Below are 26606 nucleotides of genomic sequence, written 5' to 3' on the forward strand. Positions count from 1 at the left end.
TTGGGATTTCATCACGATAAAAAGCTTCTGCACAGCAAAGGAAACAGTCAACAAAACAAAGAGGCAACCCACAGAATGGGAGAAGATATTTGCAAATGACACTACAGATAAAGGACTGGTATCCAAGATCTATAAAGAACTTCTCAAGCTCAAAACCCGAAAAACAAATAATCAAGTCAAAAGGTGGGCAGAAGATATGAAAAGACGCTTCTCTGAAGAAGACATACAAATGGCTAACAGACACAAGCAAGAATGTTCATCATCATTAGCCATCAGGGAATTTCAAATCAAAACCACATTGAGATACCACCTTACACCAGTTAGAATGACAAAAACGGACAGGGAAAGAAACAACAAATGTTGGAGAGGTTGTGGAGAAAGGGGAACCCTCTTACACTGTTGATGGGAATGCACGTTGGTACAGCCACTTTGGAAAACAGTGTGGACGTTCCTCAAAAATTTAAAAATAGAGCTACCCTATGACCCAGCAATTGCATTACTGGGTATTTACCCCAAAGACACAGATGTAGTGAAAAGAAGGGCCATACGCACCCCAATGTTCATAGCAGCAATGTCCGCAATAGCCAAACTGTGGAAAGAGCCGAGATGCCCTTCAACAGACGAATGGATAAAGAAGATGTGGTCCATATATACAATGGAATATGACTCAGCCATCAGAAAGGATGAATACCCAACTTTTACATCAACATGGATGGGACTGGAAGAGATTATGCTAAGTGAAATAAGTCAAGCAGAGAAAGTCAATTATATGGTTTCACTTATTTGTGGAACATAAGGAATAGCATGGAGGACACTAGAAGAAGGAAGGGAAAAATGGGGGGGAGTTGGAGGGAGAGATGAACCATGAGAGACTGGACTCAGAAACAAACAGGGTTTTGGCAGGGGGAGGGGGAATTGGTTAACCCGGTGATGGGTATTAAGGAGGGCACATACTGCATGGAGCACTGGGTGTTATACGAAAACAATGGATTGTGGATCACCACATCAAAAACTAATGATGTTCTGTATGGTGACTAACATAACATAATAAAAATAATAATAAAAAAAAGAAATGGATGCATTCCTAGAGACGTATACAGTACCAAAACTGAACCAGAAAGAAATAGAAAATCTGAACAGACCCATGACCAGCAAGAAAATTGAAGCAGTAATTAAAAATCTCCCAACAAAGAGCCCAGGGCCAGATGGCTTCCCAGGGGAATTCTATCAAACATTTAAAGAAGAATTAATACCTATTCTTATGAAACTGTTCCAAAAAATAGAAATGGAAGGAAAACATCCAAACTCATTTTATGAGGCCAGCATTACCTTGCTCCCAAAAGCAAAGACCCCATCAAAAAGCAGAACTACAGACCAACATCCCTGATGCACATGGATGCAAAAATTCTCAGCAAAATACTAGCCAATAGGATCCAATAGTACATTAAAAGGATTATTCACCACGACCAAGTGGGTTTTATCCCTGGGCTGCAAGGTTGGTTCAACATCTGCAAATCAATCAATGTGATACAATACACTAATAAAAGAAAGAACAAGAACCATATGATCCTCTCAACAGATACAGAAAAAGCCCTTGAAAAAGTATAGCATCCTTTCTTGATCAAAACTCTTCAGAGTATAGGGATAGAAGGTACATACCTCAATATCATAAAAGCCATCAATGAAAAACCCACAGCGAATATCATTCTCAATGGGGAAAAACTGAGAGCTTTCCCCCTAAGGTCAGGAACACAGCAGGGATGTCCACTATCACCACTGCTATTCAACATAGTATTAGAAGTCCTAGCCACACCAATCAGACAACAAAAAGAAATAAAAGGCATCTGAATCGGCAGAGAAGTCAAACTCTCACTGTTTGCAGATGATATGATACTTTATGTGGAAAACCCAAAGACTCCACCCAAAAACTGCTAGAACTCATAAAGGAATTCAGTAAAGTGGTAGGATATAAAATCAATGCATAGAAATCAGTTGCATTTCTATACACCAACAATGAAACAGAAGAAAGAGAAATTAAGGAGTCGATCCCATTTACAATTGCACCCAAAACCATAAGATACCTAGCAATAAATCTAACCAAAGAAGCAAAGAATCTGTACTCAGAAAACTATAAAATACTCATGAACGAAATTGAGGAAGACACAAAGAAATGGAAAAACGTTCCATGCTCACGGATTGGAAGAACAAATATTGTGAAGATGTCAATGCTACCAAGAGCAATCTACACATTCAATGCAATCTGCATCAAAATACCATCAACGTTTTTCAAAGAAATGGAAAAAATAATCCTAAAATTTGTACAGAAACAGAAAAGACCCCGAATAGCCAGAGGAATGTTGAAAAAGAAAAGCAAAGCTGGTGGCATCACAATTCCGGACTTCCAGCTCTATTACAAAGCTGTCATCATCAAGACAGTATGGTACTGGCACAAAAGCAGACACATAGATCAATGGAACAGAATAGAGAGCCCAGAAATGGACCCTCAATTCTATGGTCAACTAATCTTCAACAAAGCACGAAAGAATGTCCAGTGGAAAAAAGTCTCTTCAACAAATGGTGTTGGGAAAATTGGACAGCCACATGCAGAATAATGAAACTGGACCATTTCCTTACACCACACACAAAAATAGACTCAAAATGGTTGAAAGACCTCAATGTGAGACAGGAGTCCATCCAAATGCTACAGGAGAACACAGGCAGCAACCTTTTCAACCTCAGCCACAGCAACTTCTTCCTAGAAACCTCACCAAAGGAAAGGGAAGAAAGGGCAAAAATGAACTATTGGGACTTCATCAAGATAAAAAGCTTTGCACAGCAAAAGAAACAGTCAACAAAACCAAAAGACAAGAGACAGAATGGAAGAAGATATTTGCAAATGACATATTAGATAAAGGGCTAGTATCCAAAATCTATAAAGAACTTATTAAAATCAACACCCAAAGAACAAATGATCCAATCAAGCAATGGGCAAAAGATATGAACAGACATTTTTGCAAAGAAGACATCCAAATGACCAACAGACACATGAAAAAGTGCTCAACATTCCTCGGCATCAGGGAAATCCAAAATAAAACCTCAATGAGATGCCACTTCACACCACTCAGAATGGCTAAAATTAACAAGTCAGGAGATGATAGATGTTGGTGGGGTTGTGGAGAAAGGGGAACCCTCCTACACTGTTGGTGGGAATGCAAGCTGGTGCAGCCACTCTGGCAAACAGTATGGAGGTTCCTCAAAAAGTTGAAAATAGAGCTACCCTATGACACAGCAATTGCACTACTGGGTATTTACCCCAACGATACAAATGTAGTGATCTGAAGGGGCACATGCACTGCAATGTTTATAGCAGCGATGTCCACCATTAGCCAAACTATGGAAAGAGCCAATTGTCCATCAACAGATGAATGGATAAAGAAGAGGTGGTATATATATACAATGGAATATTATGCAGCCATCAAAAAAATGAAATCTTGCTATTTGCAACGACATGGATGGAACTAGAGGGTATTATGCTAAGCAAAATAAGTCAATTAGAGAAAGACTAGTATCATATGATCTCACTGATATGAGGAATTAGAGAAACAAGACAGAGGATCATAGGGGAAGGGAGTGAAAAATGTAAAAAGTTGAAACCAGAGAGGGGGACAAACCATAAGAGACTCTTAATCTCAGGAAACAAACTGAGGGTTGCTGGAGTAGAGGGGTTGGGAGGGATGGGGTGGCTGGGTGATGGACAATGGGGAAAGTATGTACTATGGTGAGCGCTGTGAGTTGTATAAGACTGATGAATCACAGACCTTTAGCCCTGAAACAAATAATACATTATATGTTAATTAAAATAATTTTAAAAATTCTTTAATAACTTTAAACAAAGTCCGTTTAACTTTTCATAGTGAAAACCAGCTCTATGCAGCCAGCCCTTTTCAAAGCGTCTGTTGCTTACTTGCAAAGGAACCTAGGTATGAATGTAGATGAATCAATGCAAATTCATCACAATTGTTGGAAAATAAAGCACATAATGGGGATTGGGTAAAATTTATATTATAAAAACTTTGGCAAATTTTACTGCTAATAAAAACGAAGTAACAGCTTTCCAGTACATTGTTGTGTATAGATTAATGGAAGTTTCACTCTGAACCATAAAATATATTTATTTTAGTGATGTTACATAATAAAATATTAATTTTAAGCTTTTCATTGATTATAATAAAGTGAAAGTTTTTAGAAAACATAATAATATAGAGAAGGACCCAATGCTACTCATGTGATACCCTACTTTTATACTAGGTATTTTTACTGTCTTAGACAAACAATTACACAGGAATAAAAATCCTACATAGAATGGAAACTTTTGTTAGTCATCATTCTTTTGTTTTTCTGAAATTATTAAAATTACTGCTTAGTTTAAAAAATATATGTGGCTCTCAAGTCCTAGAATGGTAATTTCCTTTTAATAATGGGGAAAATAATAAATATGAGTTTACAATAAACTTTATATAGCAGCCATATGGAATCAATTGCTAAATGATAATTTTTTTAAAAAATGACAATGTTTTAAAAAATTTTTGAGACATAGATCTAAAACACTTCAGGATACAAAATAATTGGCATAAGAACAAAAACAACCATCACAATATGAATAATACTAAATCTTATATGAAGTAAATATTAATTTTATATTACTATGGAATCAATTCTATATGCTATATATACATATATTGCAAACTAATATGTATATATAAATAATTTATCCTCCTCCTGTATATTGTTATATCTTGAATACCTAGTATAGTGCTAGAACATGATAGGCACTAAAAAAAATACTTGAATGTATGAATGAATGAGCTCTCTGAAGGCCTCAGTAGTCATCTCCTATAAGAGAAGAGTCTAAAACTATTAGTGGCTGTCAGTATATCCGAGATGTGAACTTTTTCAAATGAAATTCGTGAATTAATCTTCAATTTAAAAAAAGTAATTTACATGAAGATCTCTAGTAAGACTAGCAACATGAGCCCTGGTTGTTGTATTGATACTATGCTCCTATGAGGACTATGTAAATGTAAGAGGATTCCATATGGCCCAAATGGGAAGGGATACTAATGGAATAGATTACTAGTAAAGTCATTTCATACTAATATTTAAATTTACTCTATTTGCTTTCAAGAAACACACACCTAATTATACTTCTACTGACCTTGGATATTCTGAATGTTTCCGTCATCAGACATGATGGTGAAGGTTTCCCCAGGGTTAACTTGCACAAATATAATCTAGAAATAAACCATTCTTTGATGAAAAACTTTTCTGTTTATTAATCTATGAAAAATCATTATTGTCATTTTTTTAAAGTTTTATTTAAATTCCAGTTAGTTAACATAGAATGTAATATTAGTGTTAGGTGTACAGTTTAGTGATTCAACACTTACATACAGCATCCTGTGCTCATCACAAGTGCACTCCTTAAGCCTTATCACATATTTAACCCATCTTCCCTCTCCCTCCATTCTGGAAACCATCAGTTTGTTCTCTGTAGGTAAGAGTCTACTTCTTGCTTTGTCTCTCTCTTTTTTCCTTTGCTCATTTGTTTTGTTTCTTAAATTACACATATGAATGAAATCATATGGTATTTGTCTTTCTCTTACTGGCATTTCACCTTAGCATTATGTTCTCTAGCTCCATCTATGTCATTATTTGTGCTGTTTCCATAATTTGGCTATTGTAGATAATGCAGCTATAAATATTGGGGTACATATGTCTTTTCAAATTGATATTTTTGTATTCCTTGGGTAAATACCTAGTAGTGCAATTGTGGATCGTAAGGTAGTTCTATTTTTAACTTTTTGAAGAACAAGACAGGGATATCCATTCTCACCGCGTTTAGTTAACATAGTCTTGCAAATCCTAGCCACAGCAATCAGACAACAAAAGCAATAAACGCATCCAACTTGGCAAGGAAAAAAATCAAACTTTCACTTTTTGCAGATGACATGATACTCTATATAGAAAACCCAAAAGACTCCACCCAAATATTGCTATAACTGATACAGGAATTCAGCAGAATTACAGGATATAAAATCAATGCACAGAAGTCAGTTGCATTTCTATACACCAATAATGAAGCAGCAGAAAGAGAAATTAAGGAATCAATCCCATTTACGATTGCACCCAAACCCGTAAGATATCTAGGAATAAACCTAACTAAAGAGGTAAACAACCTGTGATCTGAAAACTGTAAAACACTTATGAAAGAAATTGAAGTTGACACAAAGGAATGGAAAACCATTCCATGCTCATGGATTGGAAGAACAAATATTGTTACAATGGCTATATTATCAAAATCAGTCTACACCTTTAATGCAATCCCTATCAAAATACCATCAGCATTTTTCAGAGCTAGAATAAACAATCCTAAACTGTGTATGGAACCACAAAAGACCCCAAACAAACAAAGCAATCTTGAAAAAGAAAAGCAAAGCAGAAGACAACACAATTCCAGACTTCAAGTTATATTATAAAGCTATAGTCATCAAGACAGTATGGTACTGACATAAAAACAGACATAGATCGATGGAACAGAATAGAAAACCCAGATGGACCCACAGCTATATGGTCAACTAATCTTTGACAAAGCAGGAGAGAATATCTGATGGACAAAAGACAGTGTCTTCAACAAATGGTGTTGGGAAAACTGGACAGCAACATGCAGAAAAATGAAACTGGACCACTTTCTTGTACCATGCACAAAAATAAACTCAAAATGGATGAAAGACCTACGTGCGAGACAGGAAGCCATTAAAATCGTAGAAGAGAACAAAGGCAGCAAACTCTTTGAGATTGGCTGTGGCAACATCTTACTAGATATGTCTCTTGAGGCAAGGGAAACAAAAGCAAAACCAAACTATTGGAACGTCATCAAGATAAAAAGCTTCTGCACAGTGAAGGAAACAATCAACAAAACTAAAAGGCAACCTATGGAATGGGAGAGAATATTTGCAAATGACTTCTCAGAAAAAGGGCTTGTATCCAAAATGTATAAAGAACTTATAAGACTCAGCACCCAAAAAACAAATAATCAGGTTAAAAAAAGAACATACATAACTAATGAATCATGGAATGCTACAATAAAAACTAATGAAGTGCTCTATGGTGACTAACATAACATAATAATAATAATAAAAGAACTGAACTGCAAAAAAAAAAAAAAAAAAGAAGACACGAATAGGCATTTCTCCAAAGAAGACATCCAGATGGCCAACAGACATATGAGAGGATGCTCAACATCACTGACCATCAGGGAAATGCAAATGAAAACTACAATGAGATAGCACCTCACACTTATCAGAATGACTAAAATTAACACAAGAAACAACAGGTGTGGGTGAGGATATGGAGAAAGGAGAAGCTAAAACTCTGTTGTTGGTGGGAATGCAAACTGGTGCAGCCACTCTGGAAAACAGTATGGAAGTTCATTATTGTCATTTTGAAAAATATTCAGACTCACTAATTATTGGAGTCTTCAAATGCTCAAGAAGAAGAGTACATTTGGATCAATGGGCACTTAGGAGAAGTTCAATATCCCTAAGTAACGGGTCCTCCCCCATCCAAGTAAAACTTAATATAATAAGGTCATAGAAAATAGGTGCATTGAGGGCACGTTTTGCATGGTGCACTGGGTGTTATGAACAAACAATGAATCATGGAACACTGCATCAAAAACTAATGATGTAATATATGGTGATTAACATAACAATAAAAAATTAAAAAAAAAAAGAAAATAGGTGCATTGACATGGAAAGACTAATTCCCACTCTCCAGGAAAAAAAAAAAAAACAACACCTGTAAAAAGTGAAAAACAGAAAACAAAACTTGTCTGATGGTAAAATTCAAATGTACTTGTTGTATCCAATACTGAGGAAAAGAAGACCGTCTGGTATATCTCTTGGGATGAGTCATCATTTGTGAATAATTGGTAGTATACTGTGTTCCAACAGTGGTGTCCAGATGATAATTCTCCATCTAGTAAAAAAAAAAAATGTATATTTAGGGGAGGAGAAAAAGATGGCGGAGGAGTAGGGGACCCTTTTCCAACCAGTCCCCTGAATTGAGCTGGATATCCACCAGACCACTCTGAACACCAACGAAATCAGCCTGAGATGTAAGACGATATATCTGGATCTCTACAAACAGAATATCACCAGCGGTTGGTTTTGAGGTATGAAGCAGGGAGCTGTGATTCCGAGCACAGATATCGGAAGATAAATGGAAGGGGGAGGGAACAATGGGGATCTTGCACCACCAGTAAGCAAAAGCCTCCCACGCTGGGGACAGGGCACAGACTTGCAGACCAGTAGCAGCAGAAAAGGACCTTAAGGCAGTCCCCAAGACTGAAACCTGGAGCAGCCGGTGGGGACAGGCATGTGAACTGGGGATGCCTGGTGATTTTAGAAGCACAGAAGGGCAGAGACTTGCCCCTGTGCCCTGACCTGGAGGCAAGGACTGGGAGCCCTGCTGATGGGAGCACAACCCAAGATGCTGTGGTTTATAGCAGCACAGACAGAAACAAGATAGTGTGGCCTGGAGAGCTCACTGAAGAATAGTCTGCAATCTCTCTGCTCTGAGGGAGAGGGTTGAAAATGATCTCTTCTCTCTGACTCTTGGAAGAGACACGAAAAGCCACCAGGAAAGCCGTGAGAGAACAAAAGACCCATAAAACCGGTTTTCACTGAGCCAATCCCCCCAACAGGGGGCAGGGAAACTCTGCCCAAACAGGGTTGCCTGAGTAACAGCACGGCAAAACCTTCCCCCAGAAGACATGCTGGGAGAACAAGAGGCCAACAACCCTAAGGTCCCTATAAAACAGGTGCATCTTGCTTGGGTTGTGGTCAATAATTTGGGCTCTCTACACTCCCTCAACTAGCCCTCAACAAAATGACTAGCAGGAGGAACCCCCAAAATAAGAAAGACTCAGAGACTGTGACTTCTGCCACAGATTAACAAATGGATACAGATATAACCAAGATGTTGGAAATGGAATTTAGGGTAGCAATTGTGAAGACCATAGCTAGAAGGGAGAAAATGATCAATGCCAACACAGTCTCTAAAGGCAGAAATGAAAGCTGAACTGGCAGAACTTAAAAATGCTATCAGTGAGATCCAATCTAATACACATAATCTAACAGCTAGGGTAAGCAAGGCAGAAGAACCAATTAGTGGTTTAGAAGACCAATTAATAGACAAGAAAGGGAAAGAAGAGGCCACGGGGAAAAAACTCAGAATTCATGAAAATAGAATCAGAGAAATAAGTGACACCATGAAACGTTCCAATATCAGAGTTATTGAGATCCCTGAGGGGGTGGAGAGAGAGAGAGGACTAGAAGCTATATTTGAGGAAGTCGTAGCTGAGAAATTCCCTAATCTGGGGAATGAAACAAACATTCGTGTCCTAGAGGCAGAGAGGATCCCTCCCAAGATAAAGGAGAACAGACCAATGCCTCAGCATGTAATAGTAAATCTTGCAAATCTTAGAACCAAGGAAACCATCTTAAGCGCAGTTAGGAGGAAAAGATTCCTTACGTACAGAGGGAGGAACATCAGAATAATATCAGACCTATCCACAGAGACCTGGCAAGCCAGAAAGGCCTGGAAAGACATATTCAGGGTACTAAATGAGAAGACCATGCAGCCAAGAATACTTTATCCAGCAAGGCTGTCATTTAGAATGGATGGAGAGATGCAGAGCTCCCAGGACTGGCAGAACCTGAAAGAATATGTCACCACTAAGCCAGCCCTGCAAGAAATATTAAGGGGGGTTCTATAAAAGGAGAAAGACCCCAAGAGTGATATAGAACAGAAATTTACAGAGACAATCTATAGAAACGAGGACTTCACAGGCAACATGATGACAATTAATTCATATCTTTCAATAATCACTCTCAATGTGAATGACCTATATGCTCCCATAAAATGGCGCAGGGTTGCAGATTGGATAAAAAGACAGGACCCATCCATATGCTGTCTACAAGAGACTCATTTTGAACCTAAAGATGCAACCAGACTGAAAGTGAAGGGATGGAGATCCATCTTCCATGCCAAAGGACCTCAAAAGAAAGCTGGGGTAGCAATTCTCACATAAGACAAACTAGATTTTAAGCCAAAGACTGTAGTTAGAGACACAGAAGGACACTCTATCATTCCTAAAGGGTCTATCCAACAAGAATATCTAACAATTGTAAACATCTATGCCCCGAAAATGGGAGCAGCCAACTACATAAGCCAAATGTTAACCAAAATACAGTCATATTGATAATAATATGTTAATTGTAGGAGACCTCAATACCCCACTCTCAGCAGTAGACAGATCATCTAAGCAGAAAACCAACAAAGAAACAAGAGCTTTGAATGACACACTGGACCAGATGGACCTCATAGATATATACAGAACATTCCACCCTAAAACAACAGAATACACATTGTTCTCGAGCACACACGGAACCTCCTCCAGAATAGACCACATACTAGGTCACAAATCAGGTCTCCACCGATAACAAATGACTGAGATTATTCCCTGCATTTTCTCAGACCATAATGCTTTAAAAGTGGAAATCAATCACAAGAAAAAATTTGGAAGAAATTCAAACACATGGAAGCTAAAGACCACTCTTCTTAAGAAGGTTTGTGCGAACCAGGAAATCAAAAAAGAACTTAAACAATTCATGGAAACCAATGAGAATGAAAACACATTGGTCTAAAACCCACTGGATACTGCAAAGGCAGTCCTAAGGGGGAAATACGTAGCCATCCAAGCCTCACTCAAAAAAATAGAAAAATCCCGAATTCACCAACTGACTTTACACCTTAAAGAACTGGAGAAAAAGCAATAAACGATGCCTAATCCATGCATTAGAAGAGAAATAATTAAGATTAGAGCAGAGATCAATGAATTAGAAACCAGAAACAGTAGATCAGATCAATGAAACTAGAAGCTCGTTCTTTGAAAGAATTAGTAAGATCAATAAACCACTGGCCAGGCTTATACATAAGAAAAGAAGGATCCAAATTAATAAAATTATGAATGAAAGGGGAGAGATCATGACTAACACCAAGGAAATAGAAACAATTATTAGAAACTATTATCAACAACTATATGCCAATAAATTAAGTAACCTGGAAGAAATGGATGCTTTCCTGGAGACCTATAAACTGTCAAGACTGAAACAGGAAGAAACTGACAACCTGAATAGGCCAATAACCAATAATGAGATTGAAACAGTGATCAAAAACCTCCCCAAAAACAAGAGTCCAGGGCCTAATGGACTCCCTGGGGAATTCTACCAAACAGTCAAAGAAAAAATAATACCTATTCTCCTTGAAGCTGTTTAAAAAAATAAGAACAGAAGGAAAGCTTCTAGACTCATTCCATGAAGCCAGCATTACCTTAATCCCCAAACCAGGCAAAGACCCCATCAAAAAAGAGAATTTCAGACCGATATCCCTGATGAATATGGATTCCAAAATCCTCAACAAAATCCTAGGTAACAGGATCCAATAATACATTAAAAGGATCATCCACTACGACCAATGGGATTTATCCCCAGGATGCAAGTGTGGTTCAACATTTGCAAATCAATCAATGTGACAGAAGACATTAATAGGAGAGAGAAGAACCCTATGGTCCTCTCAATTGATGCAGAAAAAGCATTTGACAAAATACAGCATCATTTCCTGATTAAAACTCTTCAGAGTATAGGGATAGAGGGAACATTCCTCAAGTTCATAAAATCCATCTATGAAAACCCCACAGCGAGTATCATCCTCAATGGGGAAAAGCTGAGAGCCTTTCCCTTAAGATCAGGAACACGACAAGGATGACCACTCTCGTCACTATTGTTCAACATAGTACTAGAAGTCCTAGCAACAGCAATCAGACAACAAAAAGAAATAAAAGGTATTCAAATTGGGAAAGAAGAAGTCAAACTCTCTCTTTTTGCAGATGACATGATACTTTATGTGGAAAACCCAAAAGACTCCACCCCCAAATTACTGGAACTCATACAGGAATTCAGTAATGTGGCAGGATACAAAGTCAATGCACAGAAATCAGTTGCTTTCTTATGCACTAACAATGCAACTGTAAAAAGTGAAATTAGAGAAATGATTCCATTTATAATAGCACCAAAAACCGTAAGATACCTCGGAATAAACCTAACCAAAGAAGTAAAGCATCTATACTCTAGAAACTACAGAACACTCATGAAAGAAATTGGAGAAGACACAAAAGATGGAAAAACATTCCATGCTCATGGATTGGAAGAATAAACATTGTAAAAATGTCTATGCTACCCAGAGCAATCTATACCTTCAATGCCATCCCAATAAAAATTCCAATGATATTTTTCAAAGCGCTGGAACAAACTATCCTAAAATTCGTATGAAATCAGAAAAGACCCCGAATCGCCAAGGAAATGTTAAAAAAAAATAAAGCTGGGGGCATCCAGTTGCCCTATCTGAAGCTATATTACAAAGCAGTGATCACCTAGACAGCATGGTACTGCCACAAAAACGGACATATAGACCAAAGAACAGAATAGAGAGCCCTGATATGGATCCTCTACTCTATGGTCAAATAATCTTTGACAAAGCAGGAAAAAACATGCAATGGAAAAAAGACAGTCTCTTCAATAAATGGTGCTGGGAAAATTGGACAGTTATATACAGAAGAATGAAACTCGACCATTCTCTAACACCATACACAAAGATAAGCTCAAAATGGATGAAAGACCTCAATATGCGACAGGAATCTATCAAAATCCTAAAGGAGAACATAGGCAGTAAGCTCTTTGACATCAGCCACAGCAACTCCTTTCAAGATACATCTCCAAAGGCTAGTGAAACAAAAGCAAAAATGAACTTTTAGGACTTCCTCAAGATTAAAAGCTTTTGCACAGCAAAGGAAACAGTCAACAAAGCAAAGAGGCAACCCAGAGAATGGGAGAAGATATTTGCAAATGACACTACAGATAAAGGGCTGATATCCAAGATCTATAATGAACTGCTCAAACACCCAGAAAACAAATAATCAAGTCAAAAAATGGGCAGAAGACATGAACAGACACTTCTCTAAAGAAGACATACAAAGGGCTAACAGACACATGAAAAAATGTTCATCATCATTAGCCATCAGGGAAATTAAAATCAAAACCACATTGAGATACCACCTTACACCTGTTAGAATGGCAAAAATTGACAAGGCAAGAAACAACAAATGTTGGAGAGGTTGTGGAGAAAGGGGAACCCTCTTACACTGTTGGTGGGAATGCGCGTTGGTACAGCCACTTTGGAAAACAGTGTGGAGGTGCCTCAAAAAATTAAAAATAGCGCTACCCTATGACCCAACAATTGCACTCCTGGGTATTTACCCCAAAGACACAGAGGTAGTGAAAAGAAGGGCCGTATGCACCCCAATGTTCATAGCAGCAATGTCTGCAATAGCCAAACTGTGGAAAGAGCCGAGATGCCCTTCAACAGATGAGTGGATAAAGAAGATATGGTCCATATATACAATGGAATATTACTCAACCATCAGAAAGGATGAATACCCAACTTTTACATCAACATGGATGGGACTGGAAGAGATTATGCTAAGTGAAATAGTCAAGCAGAGAAAGTCAACTATCATATGGTTTCACTTATTTGTGGAACATAAGGAATAACATGGAGGACATTAGGAGAAGGAAGGGAAAAATGAAGGGGGGAAATCAGAGGGGGAGACAAACCATGAGTGACTATGGACTCTGGTAAACAAACTGAGGGTTTTGGGGTGGTGGGATGTTGGGTTAGCCTGTTCATGGGTATTAAGGAGGTCATGTACTGCATGGAGCACTGGGTGTTATATGAAAATAATGAATCATGGAACATTACATCAAAAACTGATGATGTACTGTACAGTGACTAACATAACATAATAAAATTAAATTAAATTAAAAAAACAAAAAATGTACATTTAATTTCAGGAAGGTCATTTGTACCTCCGTTCCTTTTGATATGGTGATGTCAAACCAAATTATAATGCAGAAGTAGAATATTTACTTTTTTAACTCCAAAGAAAAAAGTTAAGTGATTTTTCACACTGTATATGTAGATAAGACTTTTCCTGAATAGGGATGCCTGGGTGGCTCAGTGTTAGTTACGTTGCTGACTCTTGATTTTGGCTTAGGTCATGATCTCGGAGTCCTGGGATTGAACCCCATATCAGGCTCTGCTTACTGTGGGAAGTCTGCTTCAGCATTCTCTCTCTCACTCTGCCCTTCCCTTTCTTTCTCTCTCTAAATAAATAAATCTTAAAAAAAAGACTTTTTTTGAATAGATTGCTTTAAATGAATAAATGCTAAATCTAAACCACATTCTTTCTTTCTTGAAACCAATCCGGTAGGTAGAAGTCATTGCTGCTCAAAATAAACCTTTAAATATTAGAAAATTGAACTCACAGATATGAATGAGTATGAAAGAAGTTTAGTGTGCTTTAGAGTCATACTTTTAGACTATTCATCAGAAGATACTGTCTGTGGATAGTATAATCTTTCAACACCAGGACTTTTGAGCTGATCAAGGGAGGCTGAAAAAGCAGCTAAATCCACCCGAAAGGAGGTTATATGTGGCCTAAATGTCTCTAACTGGATTTTAAAAAGGCTACAAGGAAGATAAATCAATGTTTGTGAAAAGACTGAAAACTTCCAAATTAAGTGGCCAATCATAAAAATGATACACGTTTTCTAAATAAAGGCAATACTGGATTCAAGAAAGACTTGACCAGTTATAATGAAAAAGAAAGAGCAAAACTATCCTTACCTGATGCATGGGGTCGCCATTGATACCTGAAGCTACAGGAGGTATTTCAGTAAGAGTAGGTGTAAGCCCATGTTCAGCCATGTCTAAAAAGATTGGCTTTCACTCTAAGTGATGTTTCTAGAAAGAGTGTAATTGTAAATTAAACAAATGAAGTCAAAGCAGTGATTTTAAATGACAAAATCTGATGAAATACTCCTTAGAAAAGGCATTTTAAATACTTTTTCTTTCCAGAAATGTTACTTAACTGAAATTGTTCTATGGCAACATTTCAAAGTAATCATTAGTCTTCATAAATAAAAATATATGAAATCTGGTGTCAAGAGGTTGGAATTGTTCACGCTTCACTCATGAAAACAAGTGAAGGTAGCTCCATTTCACAGCATGAAGAATTGTTTAGTTAAACAAGTCATTGGTCATTTGAGCCATTCAGATCAAGTCCATTTAATTTCTAATCTATGATTTTAATTGCCAAATAAGACTTCATATTGATTAGAAGGCTGTAAGAATCAACCAGATCTGTTTAAAAAGGATAGGAACATAGATAATTACTTTAACTCAGATACTAAACCCAAATATCTTAAACATAGCCCAAAGCTTCCAACCAAAACCTTTAGACTTAAAATACTTTCCAGGTTCAAATACCTCATGTGTAGATGGCACCAAGTGATGAAATATGGTAGGTTAGTCCAGATCCTTGATTCCATAAACACTTGGACAAAAATCAGAAAGAATAATATGATTCTTTTGAACGTGGAGAAAGAGGATACTCAAGGGAGGACCTCTTGGAGCTAGTCAAGTCCTCCAAATGAAGTGTACTGTTATGATTCACAACTCCTTGGTAACACTGATGTAAAAGAATGTTCACTATGTCACAATTCTAGTCACTACTTACATCATTTCCTTACCAAGATTTTATGTATTCCTAGGAGACTTTTTACTGGCAAATACAACTTTTCATAAATGAGAGACTCAAATTTTTTTAAAATGAAAACTTTCGGGAGTCATAAAGAAATATGGAGCCTATGTAGCAGGAAAATGTGTATGTTCTCTTACGTTAGGGATATAGGAAATAGCTATGTACTTAGTGTTCTTTTTAAAATATCTACTCAACAGTGAAAATCACTTTAGGCTAATTTAAATCTCTCTTGCATTACCACAGAATTTGTTTCACTTATGGTAAAAGTCATTGTTCTCCTAGTCATTCAAATGACTGCACTGATCAAGATTTAAAACAACCTACAATGACATTTTAAAAATAGAGACTATAGCAACAATCTCTTTGCATGTGTGTATATGTGTGTGTGTGTGTGTGTGTGTGTGTGTATCCCCTCCCATCCCTTAATCTCTTAATTTTCATGAGAACTCCCAATCATTGGTGCATATGATATGTCATATTAATAGAATTTACTGCTGGGGTGGTAGTCCAAGATGGCGGAGGAGTAAGAGACCTAAATTTTGTCCTAAATTCAGCTAGATAGCTATCAAACCATTCTGGATACCTACAAACTCAATAGGAGATCGAAGAAAAGAATAGCATCAACTCTATGAACAAAAAAGTGACCACTTTCTGCAAGGTAGGACATGTGGAGAAGTGAATCTGAGGCAATTTAGATTGCCTGTGGAGAATTGATTGCCAGATTGCCTCCACAAGATAGACTGCAGGGAGTGGGGGGGAACCTCTGTCAGCTGGCTACTGGCAAGTGATAGAGCAGAAGAGCACAAAATCAGAATTTTTAAAGTCTGCTGTGCCAAGGGACATCATTCCAGGGCTAAGCAGGGGGTGGAGCTCTCGCTGGGATAGTGTGGTCTCAGGACCCTCAGGATCACAGAAAGACTGGGGGTGCCTGAGTGCAGCAGAGCTCCCACGTATTGGAGTGGGGAAGCCAGCTGCAAAGAGTGAGCCGAAGAGTGGGCTTTCAGCTCGGGGTTGCCATAAACCGTGGCCCATGACATAGTGGGGCCACTACTCTTTGAGCAGAGGCCCAACAACCAGCAGATCTGGAGTGACTTCCTTTCCTCCCTAGGGAGGAGCGGCACGGGAGCATGTGGCAGGAATCTGCTGGGTTTGGAGCCTCCAAACAGGACTATGTGCCAGAGATAGAATGCTCGGTCACAGGCCGGGTGAGCACGGAATGCAGCTGGAGACGAGGGAGACAGGAGTGATTGACTGCTTTTCTCTGAGGTCTCACTGAGGAGTGGGGCCCCAAGCTCTCAGCTCCTCTGGGGCCAGAGATTGGGAGGCCACCATTTTCATTCTCATCCTCTAAAGATGTGCGGAAAGCCTTCAGGGAACAAACACTACCGAGAGCAAACCCCAGCAGATTACTTAGCCTGGCCCCTGGCAAGGGCAGTGCAATTCTGCCTGGGGCAGACATTTGAGAATCAATGCAACATGCCCCTCCCCCAGAAGATCAGAAAGAACATCCAGCCACATGGTGAGTGCTGTGAATTGTGCAAGACTGTTGAATCACAGATCTGTACCTCTGAAACAAATAATGCAATATATGTTAAGAAAAAGAAAAAGAAGAAGAAGATAGCAGGAGGGGAAGAATGAAGGGGGGTAAATCGGATGAGGAGACAAACCATGAGAGATGATGGACTCTGAAAAACAAACAGGGTTCTAGAGGGGAGGGGGTGGGAGGATGGGTTAGCCTGGTGATGAGTATCAAAGAGGGCACGTTCTGCGTGGAGCACTGGGTGTTATGCACAAACAATGAATCATGGAACACTACATCACAAACTAATGATGTAATGTATGGTGATTAACATAACAATAAAAAAATTTAAAGAAAAAAAGGATAGCAAGATGGGAAGAATGAAGGGGGGGAAATCGGAGGGGGAGATGAACCATGAGAGACTATGGACTCTGAGAAACAAACTGAGGGTTCTAGAGGGGAGAGGGGTGGGGGGATGGGTTGGCCTGGTGGTGGGTATTAAGGAGGGCACGTTCTGCATGGAGCATTGGGTGTTATGCACAAACAATGAATCATGGAACACTACATCAAAAACTAATGATGTAATGTATGGTGATTAACATAACATAATAATAATAAAAAAATAAAATCAACAGGATTTATAAGAAAAAAAAAAGAACATCCAGCCACGACTAAGTTTACCAATCAATAAGAACTGCAAAACTCCAGGGCTAGGGCAATATACCACATAGAATTCATGGCTTTTTCCCCATGATTCTTTAGTCTTTCAAGTTTAATTTTTTTAAGATTTTTTCTTTTTTTTAAATTTTTCTTTCCCTTTTCAACCAACTTCTTATCTTTTCAATTCATTCTTTAAAATCTTTTTTAATTTTCATTTTTACAGTCATATTCTATCCCTTCATCATATTTAATCTTATTTTTTGTATATATATACATTTTTCTTATATATTTAAGCTTCTTAGTAGTTTTTTTTTTAAGATTTTATTTATTTATTTGACAGAAAGAGACACAGTGAGAGAGGGAACACAAACAGGGAGTGGGAGAGGGAGAAGCAGGCTCCTCACTGAGCAGGGAGACTGATGTGGGGCTCGATCCCAGCTGGGATCATGACCTGAGCCAAAGGCAGACACTTAACAATTGAGCCACCCAGGCACCTCAGCTTCTTAGTAGTTTTGATATATTTAATTTCAAGCTGAGTCTAAGTTCCTTAAGTATCCTTACCGTTCCATAAATGCATAGGGAATGCTACAGTTAAAAAACGTTGATGGGATGCCCTACTGCATGTTGCTATAAAGGGTTTTTGTGCCCCACTCCATAAAGCCCAAGCTAAACCATATGACTATACACAAGTAACACTAAAATAAAGTATAGCAATCAGGGAACGACTACAAGGAATTATTCTGCTTTATGAATATTCATAGAGTTTATTTAATTCAGTTGTTCAGATGACAGTATTAAAATTTTATAGTAAGTAGACATATTTAAATGATTTCAAATGGATTATTTTGATAGCTAATGTTTTATGTAGTATGATAAAAGGATAACTTCAGAACCCCATCTAAGTACATTTTATACTATCCCATACATAATCGTTTTGAAGAAATTTGTGAACCTTAAACACTACCTCTTTTAGAGAAAGAAAATACCTCAAAAATTTAACCTGATTAAGATGCAATGCTTAGGGATGCCTGGGTGGCTCAGGCCGTTAAGCGTCTCCCTTTGGCTCAGGTCATGATTCCAGGGTCCTGGGATTGAGTCCCACATCGGGCTCCCTGCTCAGCGGGGAGTCTGCTTCTCCTTCTCCCTTCTGCCTCTCCCCCCGCTGGTGCTCGTTCCTCCTCCCTCTCTAATAAATAAATAAAATCTTAAAAAAAAAGAAGCAATGCTTACTTTCCAGAATTATGTTTTAGACTTAGAATTTCCCTATAAGCTTATAATTTGTGTATTTCAATTTAGAATGCATAGTTTTGGTCAAAAAGTGCTTGTGTTTCCTACTCTTTCCTTCAGATGTATTATTATTATTATTTTTAAAGATTATTTATTTATTTGACAAAGAGAGACACAGCGAGAGCAGGAACACAAGCAGGGGGAGTGGGAGAAGGAGAAGCAGGCTTCCCGCCGAGCAGGGATCCCAATATGGAGCTCGATCCCTGGACCCTGAGATCATGACCTGAGCTGAAGGCAGATGCTTAATGACTTGAGCCACCCAGGTGCCCCCTTCAGAAGTACTATTCATAAGATAAAGTTCCTTACAGCAACTTTTTAGTATTCTGATTCCAAAGTCACAAATAATTGCTTCTAAAACTGGAAAAAAATTATTTTAAAAAAGACTTCTAGAATGTACTTTTGCCAAAGAATTGCAGTTTAAATTTCACTTCTAGTTTGATAAAAAGTCTATTCTTTATACTCTTGAAATAAATATTAATTATGTAAGCCACTGATCAGTTAAACTAAACCTTAGTGAAAGAAAACGTGATCTTGTTATCATTTCAGTTTTCTCTCAGTGACGGTAGAATTGGATTGTTTTATAGTGGAAGTCTGAGAATCAAAGGGCCTGAGGTCAAATTTCTGCTTGCCACTTATTAAGCAAGTCTCCTTTATATTTGTATTCTGCATTACCTAGCACATAGTAGACACTTAAGAAATGTGGCATGGGTGACATCACCAACAAGGCAGAAGAAGAGTTTTTTTTTTACCATCTTCTCCCCCCACCCCCAAAATCACCAATTTTGACAATCACCCACAGACAAGAGTGCCATTGTGGAAGTCCAGGAGATTTCATTTCACACCTGCTGGAATGGCTATTACCAAAGATATAACAAGTGTTGGTGAGGATTTGGGAAAAAAGGAACACTTGTGCACTGCTGGTGGGAATATAAATTGGTACAGCCACTATGGAAAACAGTATGGAGTTTCCTTAAAGAATAAAAAAAGAGAACTATGTATGTTCCAAAAATTCCACTTCTATGTATATATCTGAATGAAAGGAAATCACAATCTCAAAGAGATATCTGCATGCAATGTTCATTGAAGTATTATTAACAATAGTCACGACATGGAAATAACTTATATGTCTATTAACGAACATATAAATAAAATGTGGTATATATACTCAATGGAATATTATTCAGCCATAAAAATGGAGGAAATCTGCCATTTGTGACCACATGGTTGAATCTTGAGGACATTATGTTAAGTGAAATAAGTCAGACAGAAAAATACAAGTACTTTGTGTGATCTCACTTATATGGGGAACCTAGAAGAGTTAAGATGCCAGAGGAGTAGGGGGACCCTAGGTTTGTGTGATCTCACTTAGATGGGGAACCTAGAGGAGTTAAGATGCCAGAGGAGTAGGGGGACCCTAGGTTTGCCTCATCCCTTAAACACAGCTAGATAAATGTCAAATCATTCTGCATGCACAAGAAATTGATCTGAGGACTGAGTGAAGAAACTGAAAATCTAGAGGGAGAAAAATGGCCACATCATGGGAGGTAGGAGCTGTGGAGAGTTAATTTGGGGGAGAAAAAATTTGTGGGTGCTGCAGAGGTGAAGGAGCCCTGATTATAGAGAAAGGAGCAAGAGAGAAAGAGTGAAAGCAGCATGCAGGGGATTATACAATAAAAACTCTTCCCCAAAATCATTGACTGGGAAAAGGGGAGAAGCTGACCACCCCAAGTTTTTATAAGTGGTGGGCTGCAAAGTCTGAAGTTTTAGAAGTCCATGGTATTGCCAGAGTAGTGCCTGGTGGACTTAGTGGTGTTCCTGTGGGGAAGGAGGGCAGAGGCCTGGGAGTGGGCAGTATGGTCTGAGGATCCCCTGGGTCCCATGAGGAGAAACAGTTCTCCTTCTTGGAGTGCATTTGGTAGTGGTGGCACAGCCTCTCTGGGGACAAAAGAGCTGGCAAGAGCCAATGTGCTGCCCTGTTCACTAGCATAGGAACAGAGACACCTGCTGAGGGCAGCAAACCTTAGTGCCAGCTTTTTGTGGAACTTTACCATAAACTCTGAACCACTGCACAATCATGACTGCTTTTCTGGTACAAACTGGTACCAGCCACAGTGTTCAAGACCCTCCCCCAGAAGATCAGTGTTGGTCTGTGCCATGCTAGGTCCCTAAAATTTGGAGTTTGAAACCCAGCCACATACCTGAGATAATATACAAGAGTACTGTGCTGCCCGGCAGGCAGACAGCTTGGATACAGACAGGGTGAAGGCAGGGATCTGACAGAAGCTGGGGACACAAGCAGGGAGATTATTTGCTCTTCTCTGAGGGCTTCCTTAAGAGTGGTAGGTGCAAACTTCCTTCTCCAGGGATGAGAGAGCGGGCCATGCCATATTCCTCCTGTCCATCAGCACTCACACAGTTTAGTGAGCAACACAACACCCCCCAGTGTAGTTTGGAGCAGCTTATACCAAGCCATATCCCCCTGCACCCTGCAGGTTCATCTCCACTAGGGCATATCCATCAGAATCAGTGCAGCAGGCCCCTCCCCCAGAACACGAATACAAACCCCTCACACAAACCAAGTCTACTGATCATAGAGTGCTGAAAACTTCAGCTCTTAGGGGAAATAAGATCTATCTTCTTTTAACAAGCAGACCAAAACACACTTAGTTAAAACTTGCCACACATTGGACAAAGTCCAAACACCCCATAGCGCAGGCAAGGAGAACCTCTGCACAGGACTGACCTGAGGGAAGGAGCAGCCAAAACACAACAGCAGAGTGCACACCCTGAAAGACTTCCTGATGCATGAGGCCCAGGACAGTATAGGACCTATTCTTAATATAGCCATTACTCTCAGGAGCAGGAATATAACAGGCTTTCCTAACAATCACACAAAAAAGGCAGTGACCTAGACAAAATGACAAGACTGAGAAATTCACCCCATAAGAAAGAACTGGAAAAAGTCATGGCCAGGGATTTAATCAAAACAGATACAAGTAAGATACCTAAAGGAGAATTTAAAACAGTAATCATAAGGACACTAGCTGGGCTTGAGAGAAGCATAGAAGACAATAGAGAGTCCCTTACCACAGCAAAAAACAAAACAAAACAAACAAAGAAACAAAAAACCTAAAAACTAGTCAGGCCAAAATAAAAAAAAAATGCTATAACTGAGATGCAAAACTGACTGGATACAATGATAATGAAGATGGATGAAGCAGAGGAATGAATCAGTGATTTAGAAGACAAAATTATGGAAAATAATGAAGCTGAAAAGAAGAGGGAAAGAAAGATATTCGATCACAAATGTAGGCAAAGAGAACTCAGTGACTCCTTAAAGCATAATAACATTCATATCATAGGAGTCCCAGAAGAAGAGAGGCAAAAGGGGGCAGAAGTGTTATTCGAGGAAATTATAGCTGAAAAATTTCCTAATATGGGGAAGCAAACAGACAATTGAAATACAGGAGGCACAGAGAACTCCCATCAAATTCAACAAAAGCCAGCCCACACCAAGACATATCATAGTCAACTTCACAAAATAGATGAGGAAAGAATCCTGAAAGCAACAAGGGAAAAACGTCCTTAACTTACAAGGGAAGAAAGATCAGGTTTGCAGCATATCTGTCCACAGAAACTTGACAGGCCAGAGAAGAATGGCAGGATATATTCCATGTGCTGAATGGGAAAAATATGCAGCCATGAATACTTTAACCAGCAAAGCTGTCATTCAAAATAGGAGAAAGGAAGAGTTTCCCAGACAAAAACTAAAGGAGTTCGTGACCACTAAACCAGCCCTGCAAGAAATATTAAAGGGTACCCTTTGGGAAAGAAAGACTAAAAGCAACAAAGCCTAGAAAGGAACAGAGAACATCAGCAGAAACACTGACTCTAAAGGAAACACAGTGGTACTAAATTCATATCAATAATCACTCTGAATGTAAATGGACTAAATGTTCCTATCAAAAGACATAGGGCATCAGAATGGATAAAAAAATGAGACCCATCTAAATGCTGCCTACAAGTGGCTCATTTTAGTCCTAAAGACACCTGTAGATAGAAAGTCAGGGGCTGGAGAACCATCTATCATGTTAATGGACATTAAAAGAAAGCAGAAGTGGGGCGCCTGGATGGCTCAGTTGGTTAAGTGTCCGACTCTTGATTTTGGCTCAGGTCATGATCTAAGAGTCCTTGATTGAGCCTGAGTCAGGCTCCCCACTCAGCAGGTAGTCTGTCTCTCTTTCCCTCTGCCCCTCCCCTTGCTCATGTGCTCTCTCTCCCTCTTTCTCAAATAAAGTAATCTTAAAAAAAAAGAAAGAGTAGCCATACTCATATCAGACAAACTGGATTTTAAACCAAGGATTGTAACAAGAGATGAAGAAGGACACTATATCATAATCAAGTGGTATATCTATCAAGAAGATCTAACATTTGTAAATATTTATGCCCCCAACTTGGGAACACCCAAATATTTAAATCAATCATAACAAACACAAACATATTATCACTGATACAGTAATAGTAGGGGACTTTAACACCCCACTTACAGGAATGGGCACATCATCTAAGCAGAAAGTCAACAAGGAAACAATGGCTTTGAATGACACACTGGACTAGATGGACGTAACAGATACATTCAGAACATTTCATCCAAGAGCAGCAGAATACACATTCTTTTCGAGTGCACATGGCACATTCTCCAGAATAAATCACATACTGGGTCACAAATCAATCCTCAAGTACAAAAAGATCAAGATAATACCATCCACATTTTTAAAAAGATTTTATTTTTCAGAGAGAGAGAGAGGGAGAGCACACAAGCAGGGGGAGCGGCTGGCAGAGGGAGATGCAGTCTTCCCCCGAGCAAGGAGCCTCATGTGGGTCTTGATCCCAGGACCCTGGGATCATGACCTGAGCCAAGGCAGATGCTTAACTGTCTGAATCACCCAAGCTTCCTAAAACCATGCATATTTTGAGGCCACAACATTATGAAACTTGAAGTCAACCACAAGAAAAAATTTTGAAATACAACAAATACATGGAGGTTAAGGAACATCCTACTGGGGATACCTGGGTGGCTCAGTTGGTTAAGCATCTGCCTTTGGCTCAGGTCATGATCCTGGGGTCCTGGGATCGAGCCTCACGTCAGGCTCCCTGCTCAGTGGGGAGTCTGCTTCTCCCTTTCTCCCTGTGTGTTCTCTCTCTCTCTCTCTCAAATAAATGAATAAACCTTAAAAAAAAAATCTCCCACCAAACAAAAGTCCAGGGCCAGATGGTTTCCCAGGGGAATTCTACCAGACATATTATGTTATGTTAGTTACCATACAGTACATCATTAGTTTTTGATGTAGTGTTCCATGATTCATTGTTTGCGTTTAACACCCAGTGCTCCATACAGTACGTGCCTTCTTTAATACCTATCACCAGGCTAAACCATCCCCCCACCCCCTCCCCTCTAAAACCCTCAGTTTGTTTCTCAGCGTCCATAGTCTCTTATGGTTCATCTCTCCCTCTGATTCCCCCCATTCATTTTTCCCTTCCTTCTCCTAATGTCCTCCATGTTATTCCTTATGTTCCACAAATAAGTGAAACCATATGATAATTGACTTTCTCTGCTTGACTTATTTCACTTAGCATAATCTCTTCCAGTCCCATCCATGTTGATGTAAAAGTTGGGTATTCATCCTTTCTGATGGCTGAGTCATATTCTATTGTATATATGGACCACATCTTCTTTATCTACTCATCTGTTGAAGGGCATTTCAGCTCTTTCCACAGTTTGGCATTTGCAGACATTGCTGCTATGAACATTGGGGTGCATATGGCCCTTGTTCTCACTACCTCTGTGTCTTTGGGGTAAATACCCAGTAGTGCAATTGCTGGGTCATAAGGTAGCTCTATTTTTAATTTTTTGAGGAACGTCCACACTGTTTTCCAAAGTGGCTGTACCAACGTGCACTCCCATCAACAGTGTAAGAGGGTTCCCCTTTCTCCACAACCTCTCCAACATTTGTTGTTTCTTGCCTTGTCCATTTTTGCCATTCTAACAGGTGTAAGGTGGTATCTCAATGTGGTTTTGATTTGAATTTCCCTGATAGCTAATGATGATGAATATTTTTTCATGTGTCTGTTAGCCATTTGTATGTCTTCTTTGGAGAAGTGTCTGTTCATGTCTTCTGCCCATTTTTTGACTTGTTTATTTGTTTTTTGGGAGTTGAGTTTGAGAAGTACTTTATAGCTCTTAGATGTCAGCCCTTTGCCTGTAGTGTCATTTGCAAATATCTTCTCCCATTCCGTGGGTTGCCTCTTTGTTGTGTTACTGTTTCCTTTGCTGTGCAAAAGCTTTTTATCTTGTGGAAGGCCCGAAAGTTCATTTTTGTTTTTGTTTCCCTTGCCTTTGGGGATGTGGTTGATGTAGAAGAGGTTACTACCTATGTTCTCCTCTAGGATTTTGATGGATTCCTGTCTCACATTGAGGTCTTTCATCCATTTTTAGTTTATTTTTGTGAATGGGGTTAAGAGTATGGTTGAGTTTCATTCTTCTGTATATAGCTATCCAATTTTCCCAGCACTGAAGAGACTCTTTTCCATTGCATATTTTTTCCTGCTTTGTCGAAGATTATTTGACCATAGAGTTGAGGGTCCATATCTGGGTTCTCTATTCTGTTCCATTGGTCTATATGTCTGTTTTTGTGCCAGGACCATGCTGTCTTAGTGATCACGACTTTGTAATTTAGCTTCAAATCGGGCAACACGATGCCCCTAGCTTTGCTTTATTTTTTCAACATTTCCTTGGCGATTCAGGGTATTTTCTGATTCCATACAAATTTTAGAATTGTTTGCTCCAGCTCTTTGAAAAAAGTCATTGGAATTTTGTTTGGGATGGCTTTGAAGGTATAGATTGCTCTGGGCAGCGTAGACATTTTAACAATGTTTATTCTTCTGATCCATGAGCATGGAATGTTTTTCGATCTTTTTGTGTCTTCAATTTCTTTCAGGAGTGTTCTGTAGTTCCTAGAGTATAGATCATTTACCTCCTTGGTTAAGTTTATTCCGAGGTATCTTATGGTTTTTGGTGCTATTGTAAATGGAATCGATTCTCTAATTTCTCTTTCTACAGTTGCATTGTTAGTGGATAAGAAAGCAACTGATTTCTGTGCATTGATTTTGTATCCTGCCACATTACTGAATTGCTGTATGAGTTCTAGTAATTTGGGGTGGAGTCTTTTGGCTTTTCCACATAAAGTATCATGTCATCCATGAAGAGAGAGGGTTTGACTTCTTCTTTGCCAACTTGAATACCTTTTATTTCTTTTTGTTGTCTGAGTGCTGTTGCAAGGACTTCTAGTACTATGCTGA

General features: G+C 38.9%; 1 protein-coding gene and 1 long non-coding RNA gene across 2 annotated transcripts in view; one reads left to right on the top strand and one right to left on the bottom strand.

Moving 5' to 3' along the window:
* The window catches only part of LOC112823481 (fibronectin type III domain containing protein 3C1-like), a 62930-nt gene extending 47303 nt beyond the window's left edge, over nucleotides 1–15627 (bottom strand). The window contains 3 exon segments of the mRNA XM_073880883.1: nucleotides 5216–5291; nucleotides 7915–8037; nucleotides 15508–15627. Of these exon segments, the coding sequence (XP_073736984.1) occupies nucleotides 5216–5291; nucleotides 7915–8037 (199 nt within the window). The 5' untranslated portion in view covers nucleotides 15508–15627.
* LOC141370613 (uncharacterized) overlaps nucleotides 1–26606 on the top strand; it is a 204168-nt gene that overhangs the window by 64712 nt on the left and 112850 nt on the right. The gene's annotated exons all lie outside the window — the stretch shown is intronic.

Source organism: Callorhinus ursinus, unplaced genomic scaffold (assembly GCF_003265705.2).
Source record: "Callorhinus ursinus isolate GAN/ISIS: 27379988/994484 unplaced genomic scaffold, GSC_fseal_2.0 scaffold40, whole genome shotgun sequence".
NCBI lineage: Eukaryota > Metazoa > Chordata > Mammalia > Carnivora > Otariidae > Callorhinus > Callorhinus ursinus.